Genomic DNA, 16,695 nt, shown 5'->3' on the forward strand with positions numbered 1-16,695 from the left:
AAAACTGGCCAGTAGACATAGATGATCTGATGAATAGAAAGGGTTCGGCAAGCCATTTGCTGTCCAAAGAATGTCTTCAGAGAGGAGGGAAAGACGTCCAAGCAGCTTTAGGGCTCCATCTTGGTACATCCTGCGACCTGGAAATGAATCAGAGTTCCATGAAAGAGCAGCCCTCAAACCTAAAACTTGGAAAATGTTTGGACTACAACTGCCATAATCCCAAACCAAGATCTCTCCTGCATGGGGGACTGTGGAAATTGTAGCCCCCAAAGTTAACATTTTGAGGCTCTGCTCACGTTCCACACAGAGAATTTGAAGGCAATGAAAGCCATGAAAGGTTCAAATAAAAGTACACAATTGTGTCAATAGCAATGCAAGAACCAATTTCAACAAACAGGTAAATCTACAGAACCAGGTGTTTATTTACACAGCCCTATCCACACAGCCCCACCCCACCTTGCTTGCTTTTACTCTACAGAAATATGTCATGATCCTTCTTCACAAGTAAGATTAGGATGTTCATACTGCTCATCTTCCTGAACTTTTCAGCTAGAAAAGTGTGAACACCTTAAATAGGCAAATATGGAATGCAACATGGTGAGAATGTGGTTTCAGAACCTTTAGTCACCATGTAATCACCATCCACATGCACTATAGGCAGATTTTATTAGAACTGGGAAGAATTACTTTTTGGTCTACAAATCCCCAAATCCCCTAGCCACTCATCATGACTACAATTTTATTTTGTTTTGTTTTTAAAGAATTGGCTGTTTTAATAACTTGGCTGCTCATCAAAGCCTTTTGGCCTCATTGATTTGTCTCAGCCATGCTCATGGTTTTGAACTGTTTTAATCTGTTTTAACAGATTTTGCCCCTTCTAGGGGGCATTTTAACAATTTTTTTTTTTGCTTCAGGCCATTTAGGCCTCCAAAAAGGTGTTTTTAAACAACAGGATGTGAGTGGAAGTCACTTCCTGTTTAAAAATAGGCCCTCCCTCCTTCTACCATTAAGAGGGAGTGATAGGCAAGCCAGCTCAATCAGGGCTTGCCTGGAAGAACAAGGCCCTCCCTCCTTCCACCATTAAGTGGGAGTGATAGGCAAGCCAGCTCCATCAGGGCTTGCCAGGAAGAACAAGGCCCTCCCTCCTTCCACCATTAAGAGGGAGTGATGGGCAAGCCAGCTCCATCAGGCCTTGCCTGGAAGAAGAAGGCCCTCCCTCCTTCCACCATTAAGAGGGAGTGATGGGCAAGCCAGCTCCATCAGGGCTTGCCTGGAAGAAGGCCCTCCCTCCTTCCACCATTAAGAAGGAGTGATGGGCAAGCCAGCTCCATCAGGGCTTGCCTGGAAGACCTCCTCCTGCCACCAGGAAGAGGGAGTGAAGGGGCAATCCAGCTCCAGCAGGCCTGGCCTGGAAGAAGAAGCCCCCCCGACACCGACCATTAAGAGGGAGAGATAGGCAAGCCAGCTCCATCAGGCCTTGCCTAGAAGAAGAAGGCCCTCCCTCCTTCCACCATCCAGAGGGAGAGAAGGGCAGGCCAGGTCCATCAGGTCGAATCAGAGTAAGAAGAAGGGCCCTCCCTCCAGTCCATCTGTCATGGTCCAGGCATAAGAGGGAGTGAAGATCTGCTGGACTTTTCCCTTTCCCCACTGCCATTCCCTTCTCCTTTTATGTCTTGTCTCTTTAGATTAAAAGCCAGAGGGCAGAGAAATGTCTAATTAACAATTTGTAAGCCGCTCTGATAGCCTTTTGGCTGAAGAGCGGGGTTTAAGTAAATAAATATTATTATTATTATTATTATTATTATTATTATTATTATTATTATATCATTATCATTATCCTGGGCATAAACTGTTCCAGGGAGCGAAAGCATGGTAGAAATGCCCCCCTTTGCCTTCTAGAAGGAATTTAGAAGTACTGTGGTGAATTTGACTGCTGAGGAACCCCAAACATGGTGCAAATACACTCCAATCCCCTAGAAAGAGAACTGTGACCTGTTCAGGGGGGCTTGCTGGGACTGAAAACTAGCCTTGTTCTGTCACATCCTGCTCTAAGGAGTAAGATACAGATGGAAACAAAAAAATGCTGCTAGAAAAGTGCAAGGGGAACAGGTCAGAGAAGAAATACAATAAGCAAAGGAAATGATGCCAGAAAAAAAAGGGGGAAAAACACGCTAGTCTGATCTGTTCAAAATTCAAATAAAGGCCATCAGAAATAGAATACAGTGGTACCCCGGGATACGAATTACCCAGCTTACGAATTTTTCGGGATACGAAAAAATCCCATAGGGATTTATTGTTTCGGCTTACGAAGGTTTTTTCGGGTTACGAAAAAACCCCGGCGCTGTTTTAAATGGAAAGGCCGCCACCGGAGGGCAGCAGAGAGCTATTTTTTCCATTAGCGCCTATGGCAATTCGGCTTACGAAGGTTTTTCGGGTTACGAAATTAGCCGCGGAACGAATTAATTTCGTAACCCGAGGTACCACTGTAGGTACATTATCATCACTACAACTCAATATATCTTCCCACTGTGTACACTGTTAACTCAATGTCCAGTCCAGGGATGTAGAAGAGACATATATAGTCCTCAGGAAGAACGTAACATGCAATCTGTAACCTCCTTGTATATTAACTGTGTCACACTCACATTCTTGATTATCATTCTTGATTGGGTTTGCTGAGTAGAATATATAATCCACATTGGCTCCCGCTCCCATTGGCATGGTTGTAATCTCAGGACGACCTCTTGCAGGAAGGAAGTGGCTGTAGACAGAGGTCAGGTTGAAGCCATGTTGAATATTGCCTGGATACCTGCACGAAGGAAATTGCTCCCTTTCCCCAAAAGAAGGGGAAGGGGTTGCAAAACTCAATAATGGAGTCAAAAGCAAGCAAAGTACAGATAATACTCACAAGCTGTTTCTACAGAAATATTTTACCTATGTTCTTTAGAAATCATCTACAATGCATCTCTGCATTCAACCACTGGAAGAGTGTGTGTTACTGGTTTATTGGGATTTGGGAATACAACACACAAGTGGGGAAGAGCAGTTAACCATTTTATTTCATGATGCAGTCCTGACAAAAGCTGTTAACTGCAACAGGAGAAAGAACTAATGGGACAGCCAAAGAATAACAGTTCAATCTTTTTAAATTCTAGATTTGTGTGCAAGGATTGTCTCTTATTGATGGTATTGTTACATGCCACATTATTCAGTTGGCAGCTTTTCGGCCTGGTCATATAAAGTACAGAATTCTGACTGTACCCCAAGTGAGGTTATAGATAAAAATCTTGGTTTTGATTGGACTGCTGACAAACTAAGTGAGCATAAGGAATGGATAAAAAGAGGCTGAGTTAAAGCCTGAATCAGACTGCTTTCAGAGGTCTACACTGTATGAAGAGAAGGCAACCACGTTGCCTTCAATCCATGCTGAACCTAATAAGCTAATAGACTGATAACTGCCTGGAAATGCTGCCCAAACATGCTGATACACTAATAATATTCTATAAAATTCTATAAAATATGAGATATGTATGTCTTATTATGCTTCTAATGGGTGCTCGCTAACATGTTTATAGTAGCAGATGCTCAGGATTTAACAGTGCTCAAGGAGATTAACCCTTGAATGTCTGTGTTTTCATAGAAGCCGCTTAGAGACATATAATTCCTAAAAACATATGAGACTATATACCTAAATGGATAATTGGCCAAGCTGTACTGTTAAGATGGTTATGGATACAAGTGACTAAATTTTGTACATGTGAAAGCCTCTATGAAAAATCTGTAAAATGCTTTAGGCAGCACTGTATGAAACTACGGAAAAATATGATGATTCTGAGGGATAAAAAATATATTAAATGCTTTAGAATGGTCATGTTCTTACAGGTGTTAATTATTAACAAGCCTGTTAAACAGCTGAATAGAGAGATAAAGTCGCTATGAAATGTCTTGATGAATAACATGGATGGATAACATCTTGATGGCCATATAATGCAATGTAACGAATATATATATGATGCCTTACATGCAATGTAAGGTAATGTAATGAAGCTAAGCACCCAGGCATTGATATTGCTGTGATTCTCCCTAAGAGGAATGTATGTTTGTATATCTATATAGCTACATGTAATAAATAGTCCAGAATAGTACCAAAAAGCCGGTTCATATCCCATATAAATATTCAGAAATTCCAATATTTAAAAGAGTGCTTAAATAGAGTGTTGATGGTAACCATTTGGTTTAACCATCATCATGATGTGGACACTCAGGGGGCCTGAAGGTGATGCCAGGTGACCCCAGACAAAATCTAGATTATCTGAAATGTGGCAAAGACCCTCAGTCCTTCAGTTTTAATAGATAGGCGATGAATTAATCAAAGCTACAAAGAGATGCAAAGAAAAAGCAAGCAGTAATCTCAAGCACTTCTAAGTCATAGGGGGAAAAAGGATTATCCAGTAAAAAACAAAATCATGCAAGGAGCCATTATCTTGTAGTCCCTTTCTCTGCTTACCTTCCAGGCTGGCATCCCATGGTAGTACAACTGTCCATTCCTAATGAACTTATACAGTGGTGAGTCAGGCACAGAATTCAGGTCCCCACACAGGATGACAGGGCAGTAACTGCCATCAGCCATTTTTGCAGTCTTGTCTATTTCTGCCAGAAGTAAAGCCATCTGGGCTAGTTTGATATCTCCCCGACGAGGATTGTACAACAGATGAGTGTTTGCCACACATAAGGGACTGACTGCCTTGTCTCCCAAACCTTCTGGAAGTAAGGGCTGCAGCAGTAACAACAGACCAACATTGTCTCTGTTAAGGATGTCTAGGCCAGGCCGAAAGAATTCTACAGGGTTCACGGTGATCAGTTGGAACATGCCCTGCTTGTAGCAGATTGCACATCCGTCTGTCTTACTTCCTGTCCTCCGCTTGAAGACACAGGTAAAGCCTAACCAAACAACAAAAGCCCTCATCAGTGAAATTTAAACAGCCAGGAACTTCATGCTGCAACCTTAAAACACATACATGCTGGAATCCTGTGCAGACCCATTCAATCAAATGTTGAACGGTGAGTAAACACATACTGTAGGTGTATCCATCTGGTTCAATGGTTCTATTCTAGTCAGGACTAACAATAAAATTTAAGACATCAGGTGAAGTCTAGTTAACTCTTAGGAAATTAATTGCTGTATATACTTGTGTATAAGTCTAGAGATTTTAGTCCAAAAATTGACTCAAAAAATCCAATTTATCCATAGGTCAATGTAAGTACTATACTTTAACTCTTATTTAAAAAGGAACCAATCCATGGTGAATCTGGCTTGGAAGCACTGACACCTCTTTATTGTCTCATCCATCCAGCCTTTAGTGTGAGCACAAATGCTTATGCTTGCTGGATTTTTTTACAGTTCTTTGACATAATTTTCCTTTGCTTCACCCTTTACATACTTTACATGCCCGTAGGTTTTACCCTTGACTTATCCAGGGATTATATCAAAATCCATAATTTTGGCCCTAAAACCTGTCCTTGACTTATATATGAGGTCAACTTATAGTCGAGTATATACGGTAGGTTGCAAGTCTGTTTAAGCATGATGAGGTCCCATTATTCTGACCTCTGCTTTTGTGATAATTAGCTAAGAAATATTCTTTCCATTCTCTCCAGAAACTGTGTCAAGCTAGATAAAACCAGACTTTCCCTAGCATTGAAAGGAGAACCAAATCTACTTAAATCCTTTTATCTCAGTCTTTCTGTTGTAAATCAGTCCCTCCAGCCTTCCACTGCTGGATGCTCAACCTAGCATCCCCAGTTTCCCACTGCCACTGGCAAAGAAGACATGCAAAGAGAATAATCATTATGTACCATCTTCTTCAGGTAGATTGCATTTCCAGCTACCCAAAAAGATAGGATGAAAGAGTGTGATTGCGCACTCTCACTCTCCTCCCCCCCTACTCGGTTGGGATGGAGAGCTTTTATCTTTGCCACTCCCATGAGAACTTTCAAAAGCCAGGATAGTGCTGGATGTCTTCACACCAGCCTCCTTTCAAATGAATCCCAGTGCACAGGGAGAAGCAATGTAAACCTCACCATCCCTACATGACAAGAAGAGTGAGTGTGCTTATTTTATCTGTATGTGCATGAGAGGACTATGGATGTGTTTCACCAAGAGCAAAGGGGAAGGTTTTGTATGTTCACCCACATCCAGCTCCATCACTTCATATAGGCCCCAGCTGTAAAAAAGCTTGCCAGAAAGCTGCTTGGGTGGTGAACAGGGGTCTTTGTAGAAGCACAGCAGGAGAAAGTTAAACATGCCCTTTCACTACCATTGTTACACTCTGACTGAATCCTCCCACAAAGGTGCCTCTTGTAGAATGTCTACTTTGTTCCTCAGGAAGAGTATGGTCCAACTCCACTCAGAAAGCTGTAAGGGGATACCAGGGAAAACAAAGCTCTGAACTAGATCACAAATGGTGACGTTCTTAAGAAACCTTAAAAAAATCACTAAAGCTCCTGGCTTCCCACAATCGTACTTCTAATCAAACTAAAAAGGTAAGACAAACACCCAGAAACATAATGGCACAGAGTAGCAATGTTCAAATGCACCAAGAGAAGTGCTCTTGTACTAGTTTCATTATCAAAAGTAAATTAGATACCCATCATCATAAGTGCTGGTTCCAGTTGCTCCCAATAGTGATTCTCCTGAACTTCTTGGAGACAGAGAATCTGAAAGGAGAGGTGGGGAAAAGAACACATATTTAGCAGCTGCCCTTCTAAGTCAAAATAACAAAAGAGGTCCTTTTCTTTTAGCTGCTTCTATCTGAATAGTTTCTTTTCACCGCTCCCACTTGCTAAAACATAGCATCCTTTGGGACTACACTTTTCAATTATGTATTCAAACATGACCAAGAGAGGAGGTGCAAAGAGTTTTGAAGAGGCAGGAGACTAAAACTGGGGGTGCTCTCAGAAATCAAATGTGGTACATAGAACTCAGTTTTCAGTGTCCCTGAACAGCAGAAACTTGAATTTTCTAAGACATATTGGACTTTAAGACTGGTTTACAATGAGATGAGTATGAGGAGGATGTGAATCACAGCTCCCACAGCAGAGGACTCTGCAGCTCCATTATTAGATACTAGATGAACAAAAGGCACCCACAACTATACTTGTAGTGAGCTGGCCTCTGACACCAGACATATGAATTTTGGAGCCCATAATGGCCAAACATTAACATCTATCCAGTGGTACAGAAGGGGTTTATTTGTATTAGTAACTGTTAGGCTGATATTTTTTTCAGGGTGTAGCTTGGCAGTTTGAAGCTGGGAAAAGATATGAAGGTTGAGAATAGTTTGGCAGAATGAATTTTCCTGTTACTAACCTGCTTACACATTTCTCACAGCTATGGATGGACGTGGATCATGCTGGCACACTTTTTCTTTGTTTGTTTCTTTGTATTAGTGACTATGTTTCTCCACTCTGTAACATTTGGGAGTCCATCCTCTTATCAGCCTCACACAAGGGAGATGCATAACAGCCCAGGAATTGCCCATTTATCCAACCACAGGGATTGCTGACTGGGATAATCTTCATAAAATTTGTTTAGTGGCCCACTACCATTGGCAGTAAGTGGATGCTGGACCCCATCAGAAAAAGGGCTAGAATGCTTCTCTGCTATGTATCATCTGTATCATTTCCCCCCAATAAAGCTTATCTTACAACAATAACATGTGTCAATATTCAATACCAAACAAAGTCTTGGGAAAGTCTGGAACTACAGTCAGCTCTTGCACAGAACAATTTGCTGCAGTAAGGAGAGTGCTGCAAGAGACAGGGGAACTGAAGGCCAGGGTATATGCATGCCATGCTAGTCCAACTGTGATCTAGATGATCCAAGGGGAAGATGCAGAATTGTTAACATGCAAGACATGTTGATGGAAATGGGAAGCCATCTGGGCCTCAGTGATGAAATAAAGATTCTTGAGGATTGCATCTTTATTGTTTCTGATTTAAGGCGCCCCTGAGGTGAACCTATCACGGGGTTTTCTGAGGATGAATGTAACTTGCCCAAGGTCACTCAGTGGATTTCCATGGCTGAGCAGGGAATCAAACACTGATCTCCAGAGTTGTAGTTCAACGCTCAAACTACTACACCACTTGATAATAATAATAATAATAAAAATTTTATTTATATGCCGCCCTTCCTTCGATCAGGGCGGCTTACAACAAGTTAAAACATAATACAATGAACACAAAATAAACACAGGATAAAATACACCATAAACCAACAGTAAAAGCCCTGTAGCCCAACCTCATGGCCACGAAAGAGGAGGGAGGCCCGCAGGATATTCATTCGGGGAATGCCTGTTGGAATAGGAAGGTTTTGAGATCCTTCCTAAATTGGGCCAGGGTAGTAGATGAGCGGAGCTCTGTGGGCAGCGCATTCCAAAGGGCTGGGGCAGCTGTGGTAAACGTCCTCCGAGTAGTGGAGACTAACCTAGCCCCAGGCACCTTCAGTAGCTGCTGCCCAGACGTTCTGAGGGTGCGAGGCAGAATATACGGGGAGAGGCGGTCCTGTAGGTATCCTGGGCCCAAGCCATTTAGGGCTTTATAGGTAATTACCAACACCTTATATTGAGCTCGGAAGCGAATGTGACTTGAGTCTCAGGAATGTGTCTATTTTGCATGATTTATGGTGAGGAATCCTGAGATTAATAGATTGGTGTATAGATTGCAGATCAATGGTTAACAGGATATTAGACAGAAGGGAAAATATCCTCAGTGAGAGTCCCCTGCAAGTGGTGAAAAAGCAGAAAGTACTGAAGATGTGGGAAGAAGTTAGTATGCGGCATACCTAAGCATGCAAAACTTTTGTGTGCCTGACTCTTTAAGCTGAGAACAGTACCATCTCGAAAGGTGTATTTGCTTTCCCTTGTTTGTTTCTGGAGCTCCATGTCCCTTTAATTTTGAAGTATCTGTATATACGTTTTGTAGAAATTAGGAAGTTTTTTGATAAGTTTTAAAAAAGGTTTTTGCCCTACGCTCCTGACAAAAGAAAGGCCAGTTTATCAATCTATTGGCTTATTGCTCTATGTTTGATGGAAAGCTTGCTGGTCAGAAAACATCTCTTGACTTGGTTTAGGACATCCTACGTAAAAGTGTCAAGAACATAAAATGATTCTTTTAGAGGTATTTAAAGAAAATCTGCATTTTTAATTTTGTATCTGCTTGCAACAATAATCTTGCCATTGTTTTACCGTATATACTCAATTATAAGTCAAGACATTTACGCCCCAAAAATGATCTTAAAATCCTGGGTCGACTTATATACAGGTCAATATACAAGTACTGCTCAGTATGGTCCTAAAACAAGCAAGCCTGATGCCCGTGTTTTTTTTTTCTCTCTCTCTCCCTCCCTCTCTCTCTCTCTCTCTCTGTAAGGGGTTCCCAGTCCGATTTTCCCATGGAAAAAACTCCCGATTTACCATCACTTGCTTCCCTCCCCAGTCTGATCTGCAAGGCTTTTCTTCCTAGGGAAGAATATCCCCATTTAAGACCACTAGCTTCTCTCCCCAGTCTGACCTGCAAGCCTTCTCTTCCCATGGGGGGAAAAAAAAACCTCCCCTTTGAACACCACTTGCTTCTCTTCTCAACCCAATTTTAAAACCTCTCTTCCAGCACCTGAGAATCGGTGTTAGGTGATCGGGTGAGGTCCGGAGAAGGAGAGACCAAAGTGGTATTTCCCCCTTTCCATTCTTCATTATAGCCCTCTAAGCTTTACCCTTGACTTATCCACTGGTCACATCAAAGTCCATGATTTTGATCCTGAAACCTTTCTTTGATTTATACATGAGATCGACTTGTACATGCGTATATACAGTAAGTGTGCCTGACAATCCTTCAAATCACATTACTCACATCAGGATCCCAGTGCTGAATTTCTTGTAAGAGATTGGTAAGACGATAGCTCCAGTTCAGAATGTCTGGATGACAATGCATGTAGAGATGAGGGCTCTGCTCTATCAGATCCTGGGCCAGAATGTTGTAGGACATGACTCTGAATTCAAACAGAGAACCAGCCTCTAAGCCAAGCTCTGGAATGCAAGCTTGAGCAGAAAGATCTTCCCAGTCTCTCCACAGAATCTCTACATAAGAATAAAGGGAGGCAAACAGAAATTAAGTCTATACCAGCAAATAGTAAGAGGGAGTAGAATTTAGGCAGGGGGATCTACATTGGAATGGAATCTTAAACTCTCTCCCACCCACCAGGATCATGGCCCCAATCCAGTCAAAATATGGATTCAGTCTGTGCTAGATGGGATTACACTCCCACGAAGACGCAGTTCACTCCTGAATTCAGCCCTGATCCTGGATGCCTGGGTTTCAGCAGTGACGTGGAATATATTTCCACAGTCAAGGCTAGTGGGCCAATTGCACCTACTCCTAAGAGAAGTCTAATCTGGCCATGGTAACCCTTGCTTTGGCTACCACCCATTTAGACTGTTGTAATGTGATTTACATGGGCTGCCTTTGAAACGTGCTCAGAAACTTCAACTGGTCCAAAGACTGCAGCCAGGTTGTTACCTGGGGCTGGCTACAAGGAATATACTTCTTGCAACAGCACCACTGACAGCCAGTTGATTTCTAGGCAAAATTCGAAGTGCTGGTGATAAAGCCCAATACTACTTGGGCCCAGGCTCTCTGAAGAACTGTATCCCCCATATGAGCTATTATTGCTCTAATATCTTTCAAAAAGGCCCTTCGGTGAGTTTCCTACCTTTCCAGGCTCATTTGGTGGGAACAAGAGAGAGGGCCTTCTTGGTGGCTGCTCTCATGTCCATTGTTGACAAACCAAATCTATAACATACTAGATTCTGGTCTTTCTTTTTCTGTATCTACATGCAAGACTTTATATATGTATTCTGCAGATTTCATTTCAATGTTTCAGATGACACAGAATCAATGCTAACTTCTACGGTGTTGGCCATCCCTCCTAGCTTTATGTCATTTGTAGATTTCCTCAGTAATCACTCTACAAATTCATCCATTTGTTAAAATGTTGAACACCTAGAACAGATTCCTATAGCAAAGCACTGTAAACATTTATTAAGGAAAATGCTACGCCATTAATTAAAACTCACTGAATAAACTTGCTTAACTAGCTGTGGATCCACTTAACTGCAATAGCAACAGCCCCCATTTGTCAAATGCTTTGAAAAATCAAATTATACTACGTCTACAGTATTCCTATAATCCACCAAATTAATAACTCTAAAGGAAATGATAAAATTGGTCTGACACAGCTTTTTCCTGACATATACAGCTTGACCCCTAGTCATCTGGACAGCACTAGATTCAGGAAGGCTGCATTAAATTAAAGCAGAAATAGTTCTTCAAATGTAACAGGAACTAATACACAAATCTTGAAGGATTCCAAGGGGAAAGATAAAGCCTGTAACATAAGGCTTTTTAGTACCAGCTGACATAACTAAGCTTCAGATGTGGGAGAAATCATACTGTCCTACAATTCTGGCGTACTCACCATGATAAGGTATCTCAATTGGAAGTGGCTCAAATTGACCTGTGTTCTCAAAAGGCCAGACTGCTCCCTCCATTGACCCCACATCACTCTCCTGGGCAGGAGTCCAAGCTAAGACAGCAGGATCTTCAATCCACACTTCTGTGGACAGAGGAACACCATCACCAATCCTAGGATCAGTTTGTGTCCTTACTGCTCCCCCTATAGCACTGTCCCCAAGGGCCTCTCTCTCCTCTGCTGGTAAATTTGACAGTGTAGTTTCTACAAACTCCTGTAATTCAGGAGACACTTCAGTTTGGCCCACATGCTGTTGTTGTGGCTGCTCCTGGTCACCAGACTGTGGTGATATGTTCAGGTCACTTAAGCTTGTCATCAGTAGCTCTGGTCCTTCCCGCCACACGGTAGCTGGAATAGCTGATACCTTCTCTAGTTTTGAAGCACTCTCATTGGGGTGCACCTCACCAGCTCCTTCCTCTAGCCACTGCTGCAGCAGGGCTTGCTGCTCCTCTGAGACTGGCTTCCCACTGACTGAAGCAGGAAAGTTGTCTATATGGGTGTTTGTACTCTTTGCCAAAAGTACCTTCTTTTGACATGTAAAGAAAGCATCTGCTAAAAAAAAGGAAAGAAAAGCTTTTTTAAATGACATGAGATGTAGATGTTAAAACCCACATGCTTTGTGAAGCGAAGTGAAAGAAGTGAAGCAAAATTAGGAAGATTAAAACTATTTAAACTCAAAAAGAGAGTTCACACAGCAATTCAGAGGATCAGCTGGCACAGGAGAAAGTAGTCTGAACCACATTTTCTACATTTGTCTAAAACAAGTTCATAGTGCTACAGTTCTGACTCATGATTTTGAATGTGTTTAACAACATTTCCTTGATCACTTTAGCTGAGCATGAGATCTTAGCTAGCAAAAGGCAATGTATAACAATTTGCTTAAACAGTAACCCACTATTTCCACCACTGACTCAAATAAGTTCAACTAGAAGTAAACATTAAACAATACCTGCTTCCAAAATTTGCTAACCAAATCAGGAGACTGTTATTGCAGAAACTTAAGTTAAACAAGAGGAATTATATCACCCTGTGATAAGAATAAAATAAAACTAATAAGGTAGTACAGAATGTAAAATCTTCAGCCAAGCTATTTGGTTATTTGTGCATTATCTCCTGTCAAGGACCTGGAATTTGATATGCATGTAGTCAAATACCCACCATTCCAGGCAATTCTGAAATCTGTAACCTGTAAGGGCATCCCAGAAATTGAAATTTGTGTCGCTCAAAGCATTATACTATTTAAACATCTAACAGGAAGATATCTCTCACTTCTTAGAAATACTATTTGTTGATAAAAATATTCATATCCCACTCTACATTTGAGGGAGTCAGGGTACCATAAAATAAAATCAATTTAGGACAATACATAACAATAACAACAGTATGCAAAGAAGTCTTGTAGCACATTGGAGGCTATTGTATAAACTGACTATAAGTCGACCTCGTTATAAGTCAAGGTCAATTTTTGGGGCCAAAATTGTGCATTTTTACATGACCCATGGATAAGTAGAGGGTCAGACTTAAGAAGGCAGCCCAGCTGAGGAGAGGCTGCAGGGTGATTGGTCGCCCTTTGGTCGCCCTTCCCAGCCTGTCCCCAGCTGGGCTCCCCCGCCCCCCATGGAAGGAACATGACTGGGAACAGTTTGCAAGATCCCTTTTGCATACTTAATTACCAGACTAACACAGTCATGTCTTTGAATTCTAGTAACGATAATGTTGTTCTAATGTTGTTGTTAACTGCTGTCAATTCGACTTCAGCTTGTGGCAACCCCATAAGAGATCTCCAAGTCATCAACAGTTATGCTCAGGTCTTGCAAACTCAGGGCCATGGCTTCCTTGATTGAGTCTATCCACCGTTAATGCAGTCTTCGTCTTGTCCTACTACCTTCTGCCTTACCAAGCACCACTGTATGTTCTAGTGAGTCATGTCTTCTCATGATATGTCCAAAGTACAACAGTCTCAGGTTAATCATCTTGGCTTCTAGAGAGTGTTAAGGCTTGATTTTCTTGATTTTAAAAGATTTAACTTGTTCAAATGTAAATTTCCTTAATTTTAAGAGTAAAAATATATTACATCATTTATCACTTTTAAAAAGACAATTTAAAATAACTTAAAACAATGTAAAATAATGACAATAATAGAATATGTGGAAATCAGATAAAATCAATTAGGCCTCAAAGGCTCTAATAAAAGTCATGGTTTGCATGGTGCAAATCTACAGCGCTAAATAAATAAATAAATAAATAATGGTTTGTTCCTGCCAATGTGGTCTCTGAGGGGACCATAATCTGGGTGCTAGAACGCAGGACCTCTCCCAGGTCCTCCCACAATATATTGCCCCTATGAGCTGTGAACCCCCCCAACAGACCACAGGCAGGCATATATGGAGGAAGGCACTCCCTCAGGTATCACAGTGCAAAGCCATTTAGGGCTTTAAATGTTATCATCAGTCTCCTGAATTCTGACTGGAAGCATACTGGCAGCCTCTACAACTCCTTTAAAGCTGGTATTTTCTGTATGGTGTCCCAATCACCAGTCTAGCTGCTGCATTTTGTACTAGCTCCCAAGTTTTCTTTAAGGGTAGTTCTACACAGAGTGCATTGTATTAGTTTAATTGTAAAATTACTACTTGGACTATGGCTAAGCTGGAAGAACTGAAACTGGCCCCATGCACTCTGAGCCACAGAGTCCACCTGGGCCTGCAATGACAACAATGAAGCTAGGATCACTCCTAAGCAAAGCACCTGGTCCTTCAGGCACAGTGCAAATCCATTCAGGTCATTTACCTTATCTAATCCCCAGGCCTGAGGATCACCAATTCACAGATCCTCTATCTTTTCAGGATCCAGCTTCAGTTTATTGGCATTCATCCAGCCCATTGTTAGCACCCCTGCATACCATGCACTGTATTTTGGGGTCTTCATACAGTCGGCCCTTGGTATCCACAGGGAATCTATTCCAGACGCCCTCAGAGGATACCAAAATCCATGGATGCACAAGTCCCATTGTTCCCAATGGTAGCACAGCAATATGGCCACCCCACCATCAGGAAAAACAGGGCTTTTTACCTGCCTCCCCCAAGGGCTCAGAAGGCCAGAGAAGCTGCTCCTGGCCAGAATACAACAAGTTTGCTAAGGGCCTGCTGGGCTGCCTCCGCACCCACCTCTTCCACATTCTTGTCAGCCACTGGTCGGAGGGAGCCGTTAATCACCCAGAGAGGAGGACCAGATGATTGACAGCACCCTCTGAGCAGCGTCTGACAAGAGTGTGGAAGGGGCGGAGGCAGCCCAGCAGGTCCCGAGTTAACTTTATGTGCTCTGCAGCAGCTTCTCTGGCCTGGCCGTGCCACCATTGGGAAGAACATGGGTTTACATCTGCAGATGCTTAAATCCACGGATGGCAAGTCCGCGTATATCAAGGGCCAACTGTATTATCATATCTGAAGATAGTATATTTTTGAGTGATTGACAACCTTTCAGGAACACTGGGTAAGGTTCCCAGGAGGAAAGGAAAATGTTCCGATGCATGTGTACGTCCAGGTAAACAAGACCATAAAATCTAAATCCGTGAATTAAGTGTGCCTTCTTTCCCCCAAGTATTCTGCATTTCTTCTTGCAACTTGAGACAAAGAATTTCCTCACACCTCGCCCCTGTTGTGTCCCAAGTCAAATTTCCCTGTCTATCCATCTGAGGAATATCTTGATCCAAACACTGTTTTTGTCACACTAAATTGGCCATCAACTGGTCCAAAATCTTATTGTTGTTTCCTGGGAAAAGACATTCAGCCTGTGTTACCTGACCAGATAGACCATCACTTGAGACTAGTTTTTGGGTATAAATATGGTTCCAAAACCTAGCCTCTGCACACACGGCTGACATACACCACTGCGTATGTTCTGTGTCACCCTCAGATCTACCAGTCTGAGCCACTCTGCTCCAGCTTTCTGTGGTCTACTAATCAGATAGGTAATTATAACCCCTGCAAACCTTTACAAACTCTGCAATCCCATATTTTCATTTCAGTTAGCTCTGTATGTTGTGTCTGTTTCAATTGCTATCTTGTGCACGTGACTGCACTCTGCATTTTTCTAAATAAACCTCAATTCACCCAAAATATGGAGTCTTCCACAGTTAGTACTGGTATAAATAGGTGCACGTGTTCCAAAGGTTACCCAAGCCTCTTACAAAAGCTAATTTCCCACATTTGAAATAATGTGGACAGATGGTGGGGGCCAACCCCCCCCCCCAGTCCTCCCCTACATGGTCTTTGGGTAAAACCATTGAAGCATCCAGTCACTGCTCTAGCAGCTGAACAACCCAAGCCAACTCCAATGACAAAAAGTAGTGCTAAGTGTAAGGAGCATAGTAATGACACCCAGTGCCAAAACTTGTAGCAGCTTCCCCAACAGCTTCATATAGATATCAAACAACATGGGAGACAAGATGAAATCTTGTGGCACTCCACAGCACAGTGGCCTGTGGGGGGGAGATCAGGAGCCCACCCTTCCATTGCTACTCTCTTTACTTGCTCTCAAAGACTGAAACATTACCCACCATAACACAGTACCTCCCATCCAATGGCACTAGTTCAACAGGATACCAAGAATGATGCTATCAAGAGCCACTTAGGGATCTACAAAGATCAACAGAGGATTACTTCCCCATCTTTCCCTTGGAGTAGGTCATCAGTCTGGGCAACCCAAGCTGCCTTGGTACCATACCCTGGCTTGAAAACAGACTGAAGTGGGTGCCTATGTAAGTGCTGGCTGACCAGACACCCTCCTTTTCCAGGACATGTCCTACATTTCAACCTTCCTTTCAGGAAGAACTCCAAAATGCCACCCATTTTAAGCATTCTGAACATGACCAAGAAGCATGGATTTATATTTATATTGGGGTTTTTAGCTTTTTTGAATGTCCTACATTTTACAGAGCCTTACAGTTATGACATCTGGTCACCCTGTTTAAGTGCACTTATATAAATCTGAGCTTATATGCGGCAAGCTTGTTTTCTACTGTTCCAGAGAACAGGACACAGAAAAATGGATGCATGCTACAGGAAAAGAGATTCTACCTCAACATTAGGAAGAACTTCCTGCCACTAAGAGCT

General features: G+C 42.3%; 1 protein-coding gene across 3 annotated transcripts in view; it reads right to left on the reverse strand.

The window, feature by feature from the left end:
* Window positions 1-16,695, reverse strand: part of ANGEL1 (angel homolog 1) — a 20,219-nt gene continuing 3,524 nt past the window's right edge. Inside the window, exons 2-7 of one of the 3 annotated variants that reach the window (XM_042463598.1) lie at window positions 11,531-12,133; window positions 9,907-10,133; window positions 6,648-6,717; window positions 4,508-4,941; window positions 2,646-2,830; window positions 1-137 (exon numbers count right to left, since the gene is read on the reverse strand). In XM_042463598.1, coding sequence (XP_042319532.1) covers window positions 2,732-2,830; window positions 4,508-4,941; window positions 6,648-6,717; window positions 9,907-10,133; window positions 11,531-12,133 — 1,433 coding nt within the window. In that variant the 3' untranslated portion in view covers window positions 1-137; window positions 2,646-2,731. Of the gene's footprint in view, window positions 138-2,645; window positions 2,831-4,205; window positions 4,942-6,647; window positions 6,718-9,906; window positions 10,134-11,530; window positions 12,137-16,695 lie in introns of those variants that run through there. The other 2 variants (XM_042463588.1, XM_042463608.1) reach the window with 2 other exon arrangements.

The sequence above is a fragment of the Sceloporus undulatus genome, chromosome 1, assembly GCF_019175285.1.
Source record: "Sceloporus undulatus isolate JIND9_A2432 ecotype Alabama chromosome 1, SceUnd_v1.1, whole genome shotgun sequence".
In the NCBI taxonomy this organism is placed as follows: Eukaryota; Metazoa; Chordata; class Lepidosauria; order Squamata; family Phrynosomatidae; genus Sceloporus; species Sceloporus undulatus.